Raw genomic sequence first — 20,209 nt, 5'->3', positions numbered from 1 at the left:
AGTTCAAAGTGTGAGAGTGGAAGATCTCGATCAGTGCGAGCCCTCTGGGTCACCAGCTAAAGGGACGCCTTTGCAGGATAGATCTGGTGTTGTTCTGTCATTTTCTTAACATCACAATATCTCATAAAAAGACCAGAACTAACAGTGCATTAGTTGATCGATACGTTGCGCCTTCCCGACCCTGTTGGTGGCGCTCAGCTCCAGCTCATTGGCTCCGCCTGTGGTCTTTTTAAAAAAGGTCACAGATATATAGAGCAGACAGCAGGGCACTCTCTAGGTTTTGGCAAATGTCAAAGCAAATCAAACAGGACTAAATAGTGCATTTGTGGACAGTTTTCAGCTTGTATAGAAAATAGCTGGTGGAAAAGGTGTATTGTATGTGGGATTGACTCAAAATAAACTGTGCCCACGTTCATTGAAAAAACAAAGAGAGGAGACCAATGTGCAACAGTATGGCTCATTTATGTGTTCTTAGCCGTGCTACATCACCCCTCAGAACATAATGTGAGCAATCCGCTAATTTTTCATCTAGGTAAAGGTAAATTAAGTTTAGTACTTTGTTTTATAAGAAAATACTTGCTAAACTAATGACCTTGGCCTCAATTGTGCATGAGTTAGTGTTAATTAGCTAATTTTAGCATAATAACACAAATAACTTAGATGGTGAACAGGGTAAATATTACACCTGCAAAACATCTGCATCTTAGCTTTGTCATGGTGCGATTGTTAACATGCTATTTTAGCATTTAACTGAAAGCACCCCTCAGCCTAATACAGTCTCACAGACCTACTAGCATGGCTGTATGCAGTAGTTTTTTTGTTTGTTTGTTTGTTTTTCCACAATAAAATGTGTCCGTACAGGAAAGTGCATCATCTCCACTTATATTGCACCAATATCCTACAGCCATGCATGGACTCAGCTGGTTTAAAGGCACCCGATACAACCACCACAGCAGGGCCCTAAGTCCCTGGCTAGATTCTTCACTTTTGTAGTTCCCCGGTGATGGAACAAGTTTCCAGACTCAGCTGTCAGTCGAACAGACTGAGAGAGAGAGAGAGAGAGAGAGAGAGAGAGAGAGAGAGAGAGACTGTACTGTATATATTTTTTAATCCGATGCATCCAATCCACTCCTGCACGACCTGCAGGACTCCACATCCTATCAGCCTCAAACGTTGTTTTATGGCACTTTGTTCTCTTATGACTAGATTCTTGCTTGTACTGTATTAGCTCTCAGATCAAAAGCACTGAAATAGTTAATTGTAAAATTGTAAAAGGAAAATCACAGATGTAGCCTATGTTCACCAACTGCAGCATTTGACTGGCTAGCTACAGTGTGTTTTCACAAATTACAAAGACAAAGGAAAGTCTGAGTTCCTGTTAAAAGATAAGGGTGGCATTATTGCATTATGTCTCGTCTGTCTGTCCATTCACCCATCCCTCCATCGCACGAAACAATGGCGGTTGACGGTCAGTGTGACCCCACAAAACATGACATTGATGTCAAATGTCATCTTCACTTTGTTCTTCAAAAACACTTGAAGCTCTCTATCAGTGAAAACAGTCTCTGAGTGAAGACAGAACTTATTCACTGGAACCATACATGTCCAATATACTCTAGTTATAACTTCCATTTTGCCAAAACGGAGGGTAAACTGCAACTTGACTGGTTGATAGAGGAGGCATGCAACCAGGAGGTGGTAATTCTAATTCATTATTAAATCCCATTGAAAGACCAGAACCAAGAATGAATCTGTCTCACTAAGAAGCAGTGTCATCATGTTGTACCTCTGCACTGGACCTAATCTAAAAGCCATTAAAAACACATAAAAGAACAATGCTGTTTGATCGAGTAAAATATACCTTCATTCCAATAAATGTAACCAGTGTTTTTTATTTCCCCCACTCAGCAACACAAAACTCCCTATAAACAAGGAACCATACCCCTGAGCATGTTCAGTGACATCTGCTGATGTAGAGCTGCTCTCCAAATGCTGAAATCACAGAAGCACAATTGTTTCATAATAAACCCCACTGACTATATTTATTGTTATGAATGAATATGTCACTGGAATGCAAGTTTTTGCGTGTGTTTTTTTGTAGTAGATTTAAGACAGCTGAAGCATCCTGGTGTGGAGGAATAGGCTGTAACAAACTGTGGGCATGCACATAGAAAATGCTTTCAAGGATTAATTTATTTCTAAGAGAGTAATTCTCCCCAGGGTCCGATTGTATCATGGCACAATTTCAGTTTGTGGAAATGGTACAGGACATTTCATACATAACAGATGAAGGTGCATATTGTGCACAAATGTTGCTTCCGTCAGACAGAATGCTGATTCATATCATCACCCTGTTTGTGTGTTTGTGTAGATGTGCGCTACATGTTTGCATGTATGTGCATTTACGAGTGCCGTACGTGGTGTGGTGTCTTTTTCTTGCCTTTCCTCCCTTTCATTTCACAGCCACACACACACACACAGAGACACAGTAGAGGATGTAGACTTGTCAGACTCCTGGTTCTCCTCTGTTTGCTCGCTACGCTGCACAATGACGGCTCAGGTGCTGCGGTTGTAAAATTAGAGCAGGGGAGGATGTGTGCACGTGTGTGTCTGTGTGCGCGTACACTTGCTCGAGTGTGGCTACGTGTGTGTGCACAATAGTATAACAAACGTGTAGAATAGTGTGGAGGCTGTTGTAGTCCTCATGTCATGAATAACCTTGTGTAACAGCTAAAAATCCCCAGGCTTTAAATGAAGGACGTGTTCTGGATGCTTTCACTGAGGGACCAAATTTCAAAATAGGACCACAGTATAAGAGACTGTTAACCTCATGTGTGGCTGCTACGGCATTTTTGAATCAGAATAGCTTTTGTAACTTTACATATCTTCTAAACAGTGCTACATGATCTATTTTTACATTTATATACAGTATATATATATATTTGTATGACACAATGTAAAATTCATTGTAGAATCAAAGCTGTTAATCATCTTGAAAGAAATTAAAAATTTAAGAGTGGTGGTGTAAATATTCACACTTCTTAATACATCTATGAAAATCTGCATTTCATGGGCCAAAAATTTCTTAAAACACCGCGTCATTAGGAGTTTACACAAGGGTTAAAAGTAACGATTTCATTTTCATAGTCAATGAATCGTTTGATTATTCTCCCAAAGAACTGATTTAAAGTTGTTCGTCTATAAAATGTCATAAAATAGTTAAAAATGTTGATCAGTGTTTCCCAAAGGTCAAAATGACGTCCTCAGATGTTTTGTTTTGTCCCCAGCTTAGAGATATTCAGTTTACTGTTACTGAGAAGTAAAGAAACCAGAAAATCAAACCAGCTGCCGATGGTTGGTTATCTCTTAACCGTAGCTGCTGACTGCTACACTGAGCGCTGTTACCTCCTGACTTGCGCACTATACCGCCACAAGGCCACGCCCCCTACACCCCTCTTCGCAGACCTAGTTCCCACTTTTTAGCATTTTCCCAAATTCTACAGTTACTATAACTCAACTTATTAGGATCTATAAAAAAACAGCACTGATACATATATGTGTGTATTTCTGCAAGCAGCATTGTAGTCTGTGGTGTGCTGTACACTAGTGCTGTTGAATCAGTGATTCTGTAGATTTAAGTGTAGATGTGACTGTTGCAGTAATCACCAGCTAACTCTTACAGCTGGAAAGACTCACTACGCAATTATTCTCAGTGGTTCAGTATCACCTCTTCTCCATGGTAGCTCTTGTTGATCCTTCATTCCCATCAGGCTTTTTAGTCAGACATTGTGCGGCTCTTTCTGCACTTGCCCAGTAAATCTGTCTGGACTATTTTTTGCATTGCGGTTCTGATGCTCTCAGTATGTGGATTCATTTTAATTTAATTTTCCCACTGTGAGCATTGTGCTCATCCAGTCGGTAACATTAAGATTATGTGTGTAAACCCCCCACAATGCAGGATAATCTGGGCAGATAATCTGTTCAGACCAGCCTCGAATCAGTCCAGTATCAATACCAGTACCCTTACAGTGATATATTCTCAGTTTTTCCTGAAATAATCCTCCCACATTTATGCATGTATTTTTTTATCAGAGTCTACAAGTGTGTAATATAGCCACACTTTCCAATTTTTTGGTGGCAAAACCATACAAATACAATTTTTTCTCTAGATCTAGGTACAAAAAGATTGCTTACAGGTTTCATTTGACAGGAGAAGTTTTGATACCACTTAGTACTGGTATTGAGTGCTAAAACTATTTATATTTCTCTTGGGAATTAGTGACTTTCAGCTTCATTTGTTTTAACAAATTTTACTTGATCACAGCTTGTAGCATAATCTAAAAAATAAGAAAATAAAAACACAAAGCGGGTCAAATGCTAATGTTATAAATGAAAATATGTATGAAAGTGAGTGGTAACTTAAATCAGAAACATAGACTGTAGAGTTCTGTTTTTCTTATTACTAGATGATTAGTGGTTGCTCACATTAAAACAGCAATAACAGACGCTTTGTCCACTTCAGGCAATGTAACAACTTGTAAGCACAAAATTGACATATTATCATCATATGAAGTTGATATGGCAAACTTTATTTACACATGTAGCAGACACAGAGCAACATTAGTAGTATTTGGTGCCTTCCAACGAAAAGTAAAACTTTCAGTTTTTTAGCTCTGTTTTGGTCTCCACTAACTCCTGGGAAGCTCAGCAGTCAGCTAAACGCTAGCAGCGAAATGCTCCACGATATTCACCGGATTTCTGCTAACCACGTTGGTCTGCCGTTTGGCGCTGGGCAGGGAGTCTGCATTGGGTTTTAAAACTTGATGCAAATGCTAATGAGAGGCGTGAGAGTGAACCAGCAAAGTAGTAAAGCTGTGGGTTGTAAAACCAAAGTAATGAGCTGAAAGATGTGAAAACACTGAGGAGAAATGCAGAGTGGTGTGTAAATTCTCTCATCACTAAGCTAATCCCTTCACATCACACCTAGTCATTTGATTAACTGTGAGTACAAAAACAGAGGTGTGCAGCTTTAAATAATAGTTACCAAAACCAGGATAATTAAAGGCTCGAAATTTGTCTCATTTGATTTGTTCCAGAATTAAATGGAAGTTTTTTTTCCCTTTGATTAGGGACTACACCAATTTTACTAAGCCTGTGGAAACAGTTGTATATGTTACATAGCTCTGGAGGAACTTTCAAACTTTTAAATAAGTAATAAGAAAACAACCTATGGTGAGGCCATCAGGATTGTCTCAGCTTGAGCTTGGAGACAACCAGCTGAGAGCCTGTGTTACAATCAGGGTGCAAGGAGTTTTAATTAATCAGACAGGGAGGGATCCAGTGTTGTTGACATTCCCCTTGCTTTATGGAAATTCAACACTAAATCATTGATATACTATTTTATTATCCGTATGTTTGAAATTTGTGCACATCACTGTGTATTAGTCTGGCAGGGAGGTAATTAACGATATTTGTGATTCGGTTTGCTGCATGTTGCAGCGTACAGGAAGTGGAATAAGGATCCATGCATGCAAGCACAATTGTTAGTCAGCGTGACTGTCTGTGTGTGCTAGCACTTGACATGAGCCACATATCGAGCTGCCATGCGCTCTCTCTCTTTCTTACTCACACTCGCACGTATGAATAATTGAGAAGGAAGGTGGGGGAGACGGTGAGTCAGGAGCTCCTGCTGAACTGTTGTTCAGCATCTCAATCAGAACGGATACTCCCTGCCTGTGTCTCTGCCTCTCTTTCTGCAGGATTTGTGTACTGCATGTTAAACATTGTACAGCACATTTACAAATATGTCACTTTACAAGAGTTCATCAAAGGTTTAATCAGTACAGTTCATTAAAAAACCTTCTTGTATGGAATATTTTTCTTAAGCCGCAATGGCTGCCAAAGCTGCACAGACAAAGAAAAGCTAAGCATGAGACCACTGTTTGATTGTCAAGCACAGTGCAGACGCAGTGGCCACCTGGAAACAAATAAATATAATTTTGTTTTCTATCACAGCTATAATCTCATGCACATTGATTTTCTTACCATGCTCTCATTATGACATGATTTACAGCTGATTTGAGGCAACTATTTATATAGATATTAAATGTTTGTGGCTGTGAAGTTTGCCTCACAATCTGGCAAAAGTGGGAAAATACAGAGACAGACAGGCAGAGAGTGAGACAGACAGACCGACAGGCTGAGATAGAGACAGACAGGGATGAAAATCGTAGGATGATGCAGGCTGCTGACTCATCAGCCCTGCAGGGATTATCCTCTCTCTCTCTCTCCCTCTCTCTCTCTCTGTTAGCACATGCATATGTGAGTTGATGTGTTTGTGTGTATCTGCTGCCATACTACTACGTGCACAGCAGTCATTACCACATGATGAAAGCATGATAGAGGAAGCAAAAACGCTAGCAGACTTGTAGCATGGTTGTCAAAGCAAAGTGACCTTGAACACATTTTTGCACGAATGTTCATGCAGCTGCCTTTACAGCCACACCTGCAGTACTGCGAGCCTGTCGGACTGTATTAAAGAAGATGGAAGCATGTATTATAAACCATAAAAAATGATTTATCATTCGGTCTCAGAAAATGCCAACAGTGACTTGGTCGGACGGCCAACACTTGGTCGGACACTGAGTTTGTGTCCCTGGCCAAAAAGCGTTCTGCCAAAAATTGCAAAGTGGTTCTACGGCGGAGAGCCAGATCAGATGGTGACGTTCAGTAATGGTCCAGTCAGGACCTGTCTTACAAACCAGGAACTATTGATCATATTATCGCTACAAAAAAGCAGGTGCATTTGTCTTTGTTTTTTTTGGTTAATACAACAGTATTTGATTGACAGTTTATTTGGGTGTGAAATGGTTGTGATCAGATGGCCACAAGACGTGTGCAAAGACTAGAATTACTTAAAGCCCATTTTTTAAAATCATGTATATCTACATGTAAATCATGTTCCTGACTTACTGTTTTAAAGCCTGCAATGTTTGTAAGAGCCAGACTAAGCAGTCTTTGATTGGGCAGAAGTTTGCCTTCATGGCTTTCTGCCAGAAGATCCAGAGAAAGTCGACATAAAGAGCGACAAATTCAACTTAGGGAGAAACTGAATGGGTCAAACACAGAACTTTCACCCAAAAGAATGGAGTTTGGGTCCTGCATGACACCAAGTATCAATGTGAACGTACTAATTTTAGACTTGGTTGACTTATACATATATACATATACATTGCAAGAATGTCTGTGAAGTACATTTTTGCTGTTTAATTTAATTTGTCCTTTATTTAGTTAGGAAGGTCACATTAAGATACTAGATCTTTTCTATCAGGTTAACAACCAGATAACATCCTGGATGTCAGCACAATTTTTAGGGAGACTATTTTAGAACCATGACAGGCTGTCATAATAAGTTGTTCAAAGGGTCATCAGAATCGTAGCGGGGTTTTGGCTTATTGTAATGTTGTAAAGCTAAGAGACAAGAACAGGTTTAAGGCGGTGCTCTAAAGTTTAAACATGTTGGAATGAAAATCGCTGGTCAGTATATGATCCCCCCACAGATTTTGTGATTGTCTAGCCTCGTCAGTGACACTCCGCCCCTTGACATCTTGAAATTTTTTAAAAAAACAGCTAAGAAAGTAAATTCTTAAGACAGCTGTGCACTGCAGATTTTAACAAACATTACTTAAACTGGAGTCAGTGATGTATTTCTTGCAAACTATATTAAGGAGTAGCCTCATTTTCTTGTGTCTACGTGTTGCTTCATGGTGACCACAAGGAAATAAAAAAAAGAAAAGAAAGTGTCATTACATCACTATAGATCATTCCATGCTTTGTTTGGTGCCAGACTTGGTGCCAGTTCACTTGAAACCTATGAGAGATGAAGAAGCTCACTAAAATCCAACATCTTTATGTTGTACGACCCTGATGAAGAAATGCCTCTTAACACTAAAAAACACACAGTTTAAAGAATAACATACTGACTGATTTGTGCGGATTTGTTCATTTGCCGTTGGTCTCAAAATAACACCAGAATCTGGGGCATATAACGTTCTACGAGATGTAGAGATCCTTCCTTCTTTTTTAGTTTCCTTGATGACTACAGGAAGTCACTTATCCTGTGCAACAAATAGTCCCAACAAAACATCCTGTAAAGCTGCAAAAGTGTTGCTTTTCATTTCAATTTTGGTCAATTACCACTCTTTAGCATGCTTTTTATCTTTGAACAATACAATATATCAACAGTTCTCAGAGTTTCTAGAAACATTCAATTTATTGGATATCTTAATTTAAAGTAAAACTTTCTAGTTCCAGAACTCACCGTTGCTCCATCTCATCGGCAGACAGCTGCATGTGAGGTGTACGAGGTATGAAGTGTACTGGGATTTAGTCTATTTTAAGCTGGGGAGGAAAATTCAATAGACACCTCTCAGCTGCCTCCCAGTCTGCTGGCAACGTGCAGACATGGATATGACACTATTAATGAATCACAGGACTCAATAGTGGCTGCTCTGCGTCGGTCCTGCTCTGCCGAATCAAGCCTTTTAAAATGACGCCGGTCATGTTTTCTCTCCCTCTCTGTCCATCACTGTGCACACACACCTACTCTTCTCATTCCTCACACTGCCTCTAAAGAGATGCCCTGAGGTTTGCCAAGGAGGACAGCTCTCATATCTGCCAGAGAAGTGATATTTCTCACATAGGCTTCACTGCAGTAAAAGGACTGCATTTGAATATTACACTGGCACATTTACAGAAATGCTAGTTGATGTGCGTCGTCCTTATAAATAAATAAATGAGATGATATTGATGAACAGGAACTACTACAGATTGGTCTAATTTATTGAACAGAAGGTACATTAAGCTTTTTAAAGATTGTCCTCTTCATCCACAACCTGTGAACTGACTAAGTGCTGTATGAAAATGTGCATTAGTGACACCAAATTTATGGGCACAGTACACAGGGACTTTTCACTTCAGTGCTTTAGTCTAAACAATAATTATAGTAGTTAGCTACCGTTACTCAAGTTGAAGCTGGTTACAGTGATGAAAATTACCCATTTTTATAATATAGCCCTAGCCGGCCTGTATTTTAAAATGAAAGCATCATTAATACGTTCCGGCTAGCAGAACTGTATAACTTTATAAAACAACTAAGGCTACTTTACTGACCCTTCCTAAGTCCATTTCTTTCCTTTTTCTCTGGGCTCCAATAACAATTGAGCAAGCTCAAACAACTTTCTCCCTTCCTGTTTCGTGTACTTAGATATGTATGTGCTAGGCTACTCTATGTTGGAAAAAACCCTAAATCTTAGGATGGTTGAAATATGTTGCTGGGTTACCTGTAAGTGGTAATAGTCCTACACTCACATCTTTAGTTAACTAATGTTAGCAAAAATGACAGCTAACTAGATAGCTAACAATTTATGTAGATTAGGTAGCTAGTTAAGTGGCATTTTGCTAACATTAGCTAACCTAAGTCATTTAACTTTAAGTGACTATATTGTTGGTCCGTTCAAATGGGGTCATTTTTACTGTGTTTACTTGAGATGAGCCCATTTGATGTGTTCATGACATGGGGAACTAGGAGTTTTCTGTTAGCTCCAAGTTCACAACGTTTTGTTCACGACTTCTGTGGCATAATTGCAAGTTCGCAAGTAATGCGGCATCTGTCGCTTTTACAGGTCACCCAGCAGTATCTTTTAACCATATTCAAATGTTTTCTTTTCAATATAGACTAGCCTATATGTACAGGAAAGAGGAAAGGAGAAAACTTGCCAACTGTTCAACTGAGGTACAAATCTTCTTCAACTGTTCCACAACATTATTCATTTTCCTTTTAGCTTTTTTTTTGGTCTCCACCAGCTGCTGAGAGAAATATCAGGCTCTTTAGCTGGTAAATGCTTCACTATGTTCACTAATGTTGTATGTCTGTTGTTCGGCTTTATCAATTTTTTTTCACTGAGAACAGGTGCCCGCTTCAGTTAGAAATAACACTAGTTATTAGTGTAAACCCAAAATAATGAGCAAACAGATGCTAAAAAGCTTCATATAGTGGAGGTGAGCTGCAGAGTCAAAGAACTGATAATTCTCTGTTGAAAATGACAGCATTAACATTACGCACAGTGCATTTGTTCTGTTGGTTATAACATTTGTTAATACAGTTTTAAATAATACATTGTGTCTTACAATGCTCATACTGTGGTTCTGCCACTGACATGTTGGCAAGTCTTGTATCCATAAAGGAAATTATAAGCATACCAGAGTCAATAAACTACAAATTTGCTGCCTTACATAAGGCCTTATCTGTGAACCACTATAGAATGCTGACCAAGACGCCAGCCTGTCAAAACCTCTGTGTGTTCCTTTAGCACTGCCTGATTCTAATTTGTAGGGCTGAAAGTCTGATTCGCATTGCAATCACCTCTTCTCTTTCGGTCTGTCTCTGTCTCTCTGCTGTGGAATATTCCACTGTGTCTCTGCCTGTGCTGAAACTAATGACTGGCTGCAGAAACGAACAAAGCAGCAGCCAGTGTGACTCACACCAGGCAACTGTGGCATAATGTGAAGCACTCATCTAAATACATTTCATTAAAATGGAAGATGGCAGCTTCCACAGGCAATTCTGATAACAGCTAGATCCACTTGCTTACACAGACAAGTTTGCTACTCACTAAATAAGCATTCGATTGGCAAAATAAGAGGAATTAATACATTTAGATAGACATCTAAATGCAAAATTGGACTCAGTGAGATTAATCTAACACTGACACATAAATAAAATGGTCCTGTATTTTGGCTCAGACCACCTCCCAATTAAATTGCCAGTCAGTTACGTGCTGCTATAGGAAAAGTTTCAAAACAGGTTGATTAACACTAAAAACAAGTAGTTTGATTCCATTTGCAGACATTTGGCTGAACACTAGGACAGCCAAGGTGGACATTTTGACCACTTTCAAATTTATATGTGCAGTAACTCTGTTAATTAAAAAATAAAGTGCTGCTGGTTCCTGACTTTTATTTTAATTTTAAATGTTTTTCATATACAGTATATAAATTACAGAAAAATCTGAAATTTGAATCAGATCAATGATGGTTATTATCCTACATAAAAATACTGCTGTACATATGTATATGTATATGCAATCATTACGGGTCACTACACACAACTGCATGCATAATATAAATATATAAATAAACTATACAAAATGATAAATTAACAGAATGAATGCATTAATCTCTTAGTCTGGTATTTCTCATGAGAGATAATAGAAATTGTAAGTCAAAGGCCGTACTAGTACTTTGAATTCTGGCACTTCTAGTGTTAAAGGGAACACTGCTGAGAGGAATACATATGGTGAAGTGAAAATTAGGATGCAAGAGAGTGTGGCAGCAAAGCCCAGACCCAATACGACTGCATTTACTCTATCACACTCCTGTTTGTCATTTCTCACCCATCTGTCTTCTTCTCACCATCCCTGCAGTGGTTTATGTTGTCATTATGTGTATTAAAGGCTTCCAGCACACGCTGTACCTTCGCATAGTCTCTCCCCTGCTAATATCCACCATCTGACCTCCTGTTCCTCTTCTCCTCAACGCTGCCCAGTCCTGATCCAGGCCACCCAGGAGACCAATGTGAACGTCCCCCAGATGGCCGATACGCTGATGGAGAGGGCCGGCAATGCAAGCTGGGTGGTGGTTTTCAAAGCCCTGATCACTACACACCACCTCATGGTGCATGGCAATGAGGTGAGGTTATAACCTGCTGTTCACACACACACACACACACACACACACACACACACACACACACACACACATACCATGTGCATACGTATGTTTGTTGCTGGTTTTAATGTCCAGTAAAATGCAGTCAGGGGAAATGAGTAAGTGTTTATCTTTCCTTGATCAAGGCCCAGACTCTGATCCACTGACCACCACAGTGTGATTGTTGCCCCCTGTAGAGCAGCAGAGGACAAGTTGTACTAGAAAGCTGTTAGATGTAAAGTAGGGCAGTGCTCACAGTCGACTTTCCACACAAGATCCAAGGTACACACGCAAATACCTGCTCAAAAACACACTGTGGCAGGAGCACAGATTGCCTCTCATGCATGTAAGTACAAGCTGGAGTTTGGATCTGTGTTCATTCAGCCATGTTATGAGCATAAAAGGGTGGAAATACCTTGTCACAGATTTTATAGATGTAAATGAATCTTAAATATGTAAAGTTACTCAACAGCTGCGTATATGACTTACTGTTAAAGCTAAAAGACTGAGGCTGAAGCTCCATCCTAGCAAACATTCGTCGGGCGTTGTAATATAACACGTGTATATGATGGATGACAGAATGCACTCAATAATGTTGGACAAGGAAGCATAGATTAAGTGCAGCGGGCCTTGAGACGGTCACTTAGCCAAACCAACTGGACTGCAATCACCCCGAGAAGAGAGCCGGGACCTTAAGGGCTAAGCTAACCCAGGTTAGACCTAAGAAAGCGAGACAGAGAGGAATGCGTCCTTATCGACCCACTTTGTTTCCTCAAACCCACTTAATGATCAACCAATCCATTTAACCCCTAGGAAGAAGCCACGAGTTTGGCAAATGCTGTGGTATCTAACTCAAGTTTGGCTGGAGATAATGTTACTGCAGGTAGCAAACTCACGTTCGCTAGCCAGGTGTGCTAATGTTCGTAGCTTAGCCATTCCTCACACTGTGCTCTTGTTTTACATTTTTGAGAGATTACAGAAAAGACACCACTCTCCAAACTCATGAGGCACACAATATTGTTCATCTCAAAGCCCCATGCACATCACTTCAACATGTAGAGAAATGCAAAGCTTGACAGGCCTGCAGTGTCTAGTTACAGTTGCTTATCTATAATTGGACATTTGCGACTGGCTGTGGAGCGTTTAGCAGCCAGGAATGCAGATAAATTCCCTTAGGAGCTGGAGGAGACCAAAACAGATCTTAAAAAGAGAGAGAATATAGGACTTACACACACCAGGTAGACAGAAACATGACTCCAAATGAAGGCTAATGTTGCCTCGTGTCTGATGGATTTGTGAATAGGCAACACATAAATGTCAGTAATGCTGCATTTCAATGTCAAGCTTGTCATACTGCCCTCAAGCAGTGAAAAGGTCAGTTAAAGCAGGTTTAAAACAACTTAACAGAAATGAAAAGGGGAAATTCAAGTTAGGGCTTTCACAATATCAGATTTATTACTTCACTTTATAGTGGCCAAAAGGATTAATGATGATTTTTTTTTGCAAATGAATTATACTCATTACAATATACAAGTGTAGGGAAGTGGAGATAGAAAGAGTGTGTTACCATAACTGTATCTGATTTAATAGCATACAGTATATTTAAGAGGTGATGTATTATTTACACAATATAGGCTTGTGCCGATTGTTGATAGGATCTTAGATCAACGACTGAAAGCAATTTGCAATCTGTTATGAAAATAAAAATGATCATTTAGAGAATGTTTCTGGTGGCTGTCCTACTGGTCTATTGTGATGCCCCTAATTCAAGCTGATTTTATTATATAGCTCCAAATATAACAGAAGTTACAGGGCCCTTAAATGGAGAGCAGGTCTAGTCTGTACTCCTCATTTCTGCACAACAGTTGTACATTTTGGCCTCAGCAACACTCATGGAATCAGCAAAGGGACTGTCTCTGTGCCTCTTGGTCCTGACCCCCTGACCCAATTTATGTCCTGACAGCTGAGGAAAAACAAAAGCTCTGAATAGGCCACAAGGAATAACTCAGAGAGATAAACAGATGATGCTTTACTGCCCGTCAAAGTAGCCGAGCTGCCACTGAACTGCAGATGACACAAAGGAGAGAGATACTACAGCAGTGCCAGAGGAAGAATTGTTCTGAAACATTTAGTCATTAATTCACCTTCCATACCCACTTTTTCTTATTCACAATCATGGACTGAAGGGTTGTCTTCCCAGCATGCGTTGATGGAAAGCACAACAGATTTAGGTTGGGTTGCACCAACAAGGATTAATTTTAAGAAAGATAAAATTTAAAACTATGTTTAAAACTAGTTTTTACTCTAAGCCTAGGTCAAATTTAATTCTGTACCAAGCATTTAAACTCCAATTTAAAATGTGATCCAGTATTAACTTTAAATATAGATTTAACAGAGGTTTGACTTAAAAAAAAAAAATAGCTGTCTTTTTGAGATGGATTTAGAAAAATAATCAAATTCCTCAAAGAAAGTTAAAGGACAGACTCAGGCCAATTAATTTTTATGATGTGTCTCTGTTTTGTTTCACTCCAACTGATATTCAACAAACAGGTTTTTCTCAAAGGAGGGGAAATTAAGAGCTTCTCTGTCGAACCATCATGAGTAACCTATCTAGACTAACTAGCTTTTTATCTAGCTAGGAAACAGCAGAACTTTTTCAAAAACAATGATGATTATTTTTTTTGGCTGGCTAGCAAACAGTGCAGTGTTTTGTTAAACGTTCAGCTAGCTAGTAAACAACCCCATTTGACATTTAACAAATAAACAGAGTTTTTCCCAGTTTTGTGCTTTTATCTGTGTGATATTGACTCGAAAGCTCAAAGGGAGAGTGTGATAAATGTGCGCGAGCCTTGAAACAATGTGTGACAAGCCAATATACAGTCAGTATACAGTATGTACCCTGCATCCCCTGAGACCTCTTTGTTTTTAGCTTTGCAGTTGTAGTGTGCCTGATGATGGTCAAGAAAGTACTGAGAGGAGAGACAGAGAATGAATGGAGGATGGGTGGTAATGTGTAGCTCACCATTTCTCCAGGGAGGGTTTTTCATTCTTAACCTCCACTTGTATTATTACGCTCCGTGTTGTGTTAATGGAGCCACTGAATAAACACCAGCAGTGGGTGTGTGTGGCATGTTTTCATGTCCCTGTGCATCACTGGAGTGAGCTTGTTCTTGCAGGTCTGCAGAGGGCGACCATTTGTCTTTATTACACTAGATTTCCCGGTACTCTCTCTGTGTGTCCGATATTCACACACTCCTACTCATGATGGCGGCAGCATTGCTCTTCTAATGTTGGATTTCTGTCTAATCCCTAAAGAAGACAAATAGAATCACACCTCATATATTCATTCCAATTTCTGCTGCATGCAGTTTCACAGGCTTGGGGTAGAGTGCTGAAAGCGCTGAACACATAGGTGTGAACATTAGCCAAGACTTCTTTTCTTATATTTAACATGGAGCCATCGGTTTGAAAATTATCAAGCCATGGCTGTTGGGACATAATGTGCTTATTCATAACTGTAAGGTGTAATATATGTTTATTTCTCAATTAGTAAAAGTATATATATTTATATATTTTTCTAATTCATTTATTTTGTTGATATTTATTCATTAATTTAAAGGCCACTAAAGTTGTTCACAGTGTTTTAGTGAGACTCGAATCTGTTACTTTTCTCCACCGTGTGTTTGAAGAATGCTGACTAACCGTAGCCAAAACCAGAGGATTTGCACCATATTTGTCATTCAGGCCTGGCCAAGAACTAAAGCCTGTGTATTTGTCCTTTGCTGCAGAGATTCCTGCAGTTCCTGGCATCTAGAAACACCTTGTTCAACCTCAGCAACTTCCTGGACAAAACTGGCTCCCACGGTGGGTGGTGTTCCCTCCTTCCTGTCTTTGCCTAAACCAGCCCTGTGTCATTTTAAACCCTGAATCTTCCCTGGATTTGGATCTTTTTGTTGCCAGTTCTTCTTATTCTTTTAATTTTGGGTTCCACACTCCCACTCCTTCTAACACTAGCTGTGTTTCCATAAAAAACATTTTGAAATATTGCATCAGAAAAGGTTGATGGAAATGGACAAATAAAAAAAGTTCTCAAAAAAGTTCCTCAATTTTGCAAAAAGGTTTTTCCACTTGTTTGAGTTGGATTTTGCCTTTTTCAAAAAAAGTTAATGGCCGTGGCCACTCTGCAATCTCATTTATTTGCTTCAAACTAATTGATTGAAACATGCCCAATTTGGCTTATTTTTTGTCTTTTTTTTGTGCGACATTTCAAAAGCTCACTTCAAATTCGCTTCACAATTAGATGGAAACATTTACACATTAATTTAGTTACGTTTTAAGTGTAACAACAGAGTAAGTCTAAATGTTACAACCAACCTGACCGTTCCACTATCCATCCCTCATTTCCAGGTCTCCTAAGCCCTGCTTCCCTCAATTAAACCCATCTCCAAGGAAATTAATGCAGTCTCCCGTGGTGATAAACACTAGGTTCACAGTCTGTTGTCATGGACATTTTACTGCAAGGGTGACTGAATCTGCAGGGTTTAGACAGACAGATTGTATATTTAAGGCATTTTAAAGGCTACATAATCAGGAATACCTCAATAGCATTCTAAGAATGGGCTAACAGAAAACAACTTGTGATTCCACAAAGAAAAAAACACTTTTGTTTTTAGTTTCTTGCCAAGAGTTAGATGAAAAGATCAATAATACCACTACCAGCACCTCTAAAGCGTTAGATATTTTTGTCCATCAACAGAGCCTTGCTAGTTGTCTCCCCCTGCTTCCTGTCTGTAATCGTCTCCTGGCTCTAGGTTTATATTTAGTGTACAGAGTTAGATGAAGATTCATACCACTCTCATATGCGACTGTTAAATATGAAGCCACAGTCAGGCAATTAACTCAGCTTCTATTAAGACTGGAAGCAGGGAGAAAAAGCTAACCTGACTCTGCAACCACAGCTTGTTGATTTAACAAGTTGGATTTTGTATAACTTAGAAAAACAAGATTTTGTGTTAATTAGTTAGCTTGAGATGCTCCGAGGTGCATTTTAGCTAGCCAGGCTAGCTTCTTCCCTCTGCCTCTTGTTTTAATGCTAAGCTGAGCTAATCATGTCCAGAGAGCAGAGTGGTCTCAATCTTATCATCTTTTGTACTACTTAATATATTGTGCTAATTAGTGAGCACTATGTCACTTAGCGGGCCAGGCTAGCTGTCCCCCCTGCTTCCAGTCTTTAAGCTATACTGATTGTTTCCTGGCTTTAGCTTTTTTTAAGCGTACAGTCAAGAGAGTTAGATGAAGTTGCACTCTTATATCCGTCTGTTAAATATGAAGCTGCAGCAAGGTGATTAGCTTAGCTTATGAATACAGGAAGCAGGAAAACAGCTAACCTGTCTCTCAGCTTTAAAAAAAATCAACGTATCATATTAATTAGTGAGCTTGATATGTTAGTAGGTGCATTTTTCACCTTTTGACAGAGCCAGGCTAACTGTTTCCCCCTACTGCTAGTCTGTAAGCTGAAGCTAATTGTTACCTGGCTCTAGCCTCATATTTACCATTCAGAGAAGAGAGGAAAATTTAAAGATTCATAGCACTTTTATACCACTTTTCTGTTAAATATGAAGCTTCAAACAGATGATTAGCTTAGCGTAACAACTACCATGACTCTCTACAGTTTGTTGTCTTTACACATTGGTTTTTATTCAGCTTAATAAAGCATATATTGTATTAAATAGTAAGCTTGAGATGCTAGTAGGTGCCTTTTTAACTTTTGACAGTGTCAGGCTAGCTTTCCCTTCCCCTGTTCCTAGTCTTTATGCTAAGCTAATCATCTCATTACTCATATATGTATCACAGGTGACTTGTTACAGTTGTGTTTAAGGCATTTTGTAACATCTTGACTTCATCATGATTTTATAAACCTTTTAGGAGCCTACTTAATATCTTTCACTGAATTGACATTGGAGACAGTGAATGTGTTAACATGAGTGTGTCTTCCCCAGGCTATGACATGTCCACGTTCATCAGACGCTACAGCCGCTATCTGAACGAGAAGGCCTTCGCCTACAGACAGATGTCTTTCGACTTTGGCCGAGTCAAGAAAGGGTACGGTTTCTCATCTCTCACGACGCAGCACTGCTGCATGACTATTTCAGCATCATTATTGATTTTTAGCCTTTTATAAATGCTGTTTTAGTTTATTCAGGACCACAACGTGCCCCTTTCTCACTCGCCCCCCACAATCATCAGAATAATACACATCCCACAAGGGTCCCATTTGTGCGTGGGATGAACTCGGCTACCTCCAGCTCGGCGTTGGGCCAAGTTCATGGCTTCACTGGGCGTACTGAGTGCAGAGATGAATACAGAGTGGGTTATTACTCATGCTTACAGAGTGGACAGCTCTGTTTCGCTGGCAGACACAAGGTCCCTCTGGCTACATAAGCTGGCACTGAAAAATACTAACACATACTAGAGAATAGAGATCAGACAGGTTGGTGGATACTGTACGTGTGACAGGTATAGACAGGTGGTGTACTTGTCAACAGGCAGACGGTATGTGGGTCTCAGTCTTTCTGTCTGAGAGCTGCTGCTGCTCAGTTCTCACATTTTCTACTTCTTTCTCTGTATCAGAGCTGACGGAGTGATGAGGACCATGACAGTAGAGAAGCTGTTGAAAGGAATGCCCACCCTGCAGAGCCAGATCGACGCGCTGCTGGATTTTGACGTGAGTGACACTCGCTAATGGGGAACAAAGTGACTTTGTAAGGTTACTGAATTCGCTGAGGGATAAACACAGTCAAGACCACAGCTACCAGCTGGGTTTAATAAAGCTTAAAGCTGTCGCAGACATGAAGACATGTCAGTTACAGCCACTGTAACATGTAGAAACCAGAGCAGAATTTAATCACGTCTTCTGTAGCTGACACAAGACGTGTATCTGTGATGTAGATTTCAACCTTCTTATTCCTCAGAGAGTAATATGAAATTACTGTTACATCTGTTACATTGCATCAGATTAACCTCTAAAATTATCTGCCTTTGGTGAAATTTCATTGTCTTTTTCATTCAATACTGCTTGTAAGTTTGTCATTTATAAGACATTTCTTTTGTATTTAAAGTCCTAACAACACTGTACTTCCTGGCTTGTATTTCTGTCCCTAGGTGCACGCCCAGGAGCTGAACAACGGAGTGATTAATGCCTGCTTTCTTCTACTCTTCAAAGATTTGATCAAGTTATATGCCTGCTACAATGATGGCATCATTAACCTGCTAGGTAAAGGATCTCTCCTTTTGCTTTCTAACTTCATTTGTTAAATAATCAATGAACACAAACAAGGTAACCTTAAAGGGATAGTTCAAATTATTTGAGGTGTGGTTGTATGAGTTACTTAACCATAGTCAATGTATTACAATAATATGCTGGTCGACACACCCCTAGTTTGGAGAAGTAGAGAGGTTAAACATTAAAAAAATTATCTAATGAGAAAATTTCACCACTTTACCTTAACATCAGACACCCTTTTTTGGACAGGAAGAGGCTGTCTGATGGCAAAGTTAAGTGGTGAAAATATTCTAAATCTAGCATACACATTAAACTGATACAGATTTTTTTGGGGGGGTGAAACACATTTTGCTGCTGACCCTGTCCACAGCAGTACATTGATTAGCTTCCTACACTGGTACTCCTGCTGCCTCCCAATAATGGGGCGTGTTGACCCCCATCTACTGTAGGTAATACACTGACTACCAATAAGTTTCCTCAAACAACCCCACTTAAAAAACATTTGATCCATCCTTTTGAAGGATATGGCTGAGGTTATTATATACATACACTGTATTTTTTTAATGTCGACAAATGCCACGAAGAAATAAAACCATGTGTTAGTCCTTTTCATCTCTCACTACTTTCCAATTTTCCTACAGTGTCTTATGCACTCAGCCATGAGCCATTTGTTCCCACTGTACTGATGAAAGAATTCTTCAAAAATGGGCCACAAATACCTTGTTCTATTTTTTAAAACAGCCGAGCACTGTACTTTTTTAGGAAAAGCTACTCAAACAGGAGTAAATGGTGCATTTGAGGGGACTATTTTTTGGGTTTGGTGTGATGCTCCAGTGAGTATTCATAGCAGCAGAACCGTGTATGTGGGATCAACTCAAAATAAACCACAGTGCCTGAGTTCATGGTTCTGATATATTTTCAATGTACAGCACTGGTGTTGTTTTTACAGGTCCAGAGTGTAAGATTTATGGAAGTGTAATAGCAGATTATGGCAGAAATGGAATATAATATTTAGAAGTATGTTCTCTTTCATTTATAATCACCTGAAAATTAGAGCCCTTTTGTTTTCATATCCTTGAAATGAGTCATTTATATGTACAGAGGGTTATGGTCCCCTTCTATGGAGGCCACCATATTGCAGCACCATGCTTCTAAAGTTGT

At 39.5% G+C, this 20,209-nt stretch overlaps 1 protein-coding gene across 7 annotated transcripts in view; it reads left to right on the top strand.

Annotated features, from left to right (window-relative positions):
- snap91a (synaptosome associated protein 91a) overlaps positions 1-20,209 on the top strand; it is a 71,618-nt gene that overhangs the window by 17,854 nt on the left and 33,555 nt on the right. For all 7 annotated transcript variants that reach the window (XM_084726118.1, XM_084726113.1, XM_084726117.1 and 4 more), the window contains exons 2-6: positions 11,606-11,748; positions 15,555-15,630; positions 17,766-17,868; positions 18,397-18,490; positions 18,928-19,039. In XM_084726118.1, coding sequence (XP_084582244.1) covers positions 11,606-11,748; positions 15,555-15,630; positions 17,766-17,868; positions 18,397-18,490; positions 18,928-19,039 — 528 coding nt within the window. The remainder of the gene's footprint in view (positions 1-11,605; positions 11,749-15,554; positions 15,631-17,765; positions 17,869-18,396; positions 18,491-18,927; positions 19,040-20,209) is intronic.

The sequence above is a fragment of the Lutjanus erythropterus genome, chromosome 9, assembly GCF_056507025.1.
Source record: "Lutjanus erythropterus isolate fLutEry1 chromosome 9, fLutEry1.hap2, whole genome shotgun sequence".
Classification (NCBI taxonomy): domain Eukaryota; kingdom Metazoa; phylum Chordata; class Actinopteri; order Lutjaniformes; family Lutjanidae; genus Lutjanus; species Lutjanus erythropterus.
The sequence above is the reverse complement of the archived record's forward strand: the minus strand, read 5'-3'. Positions and strand labels throughout refer to the sequence as shown.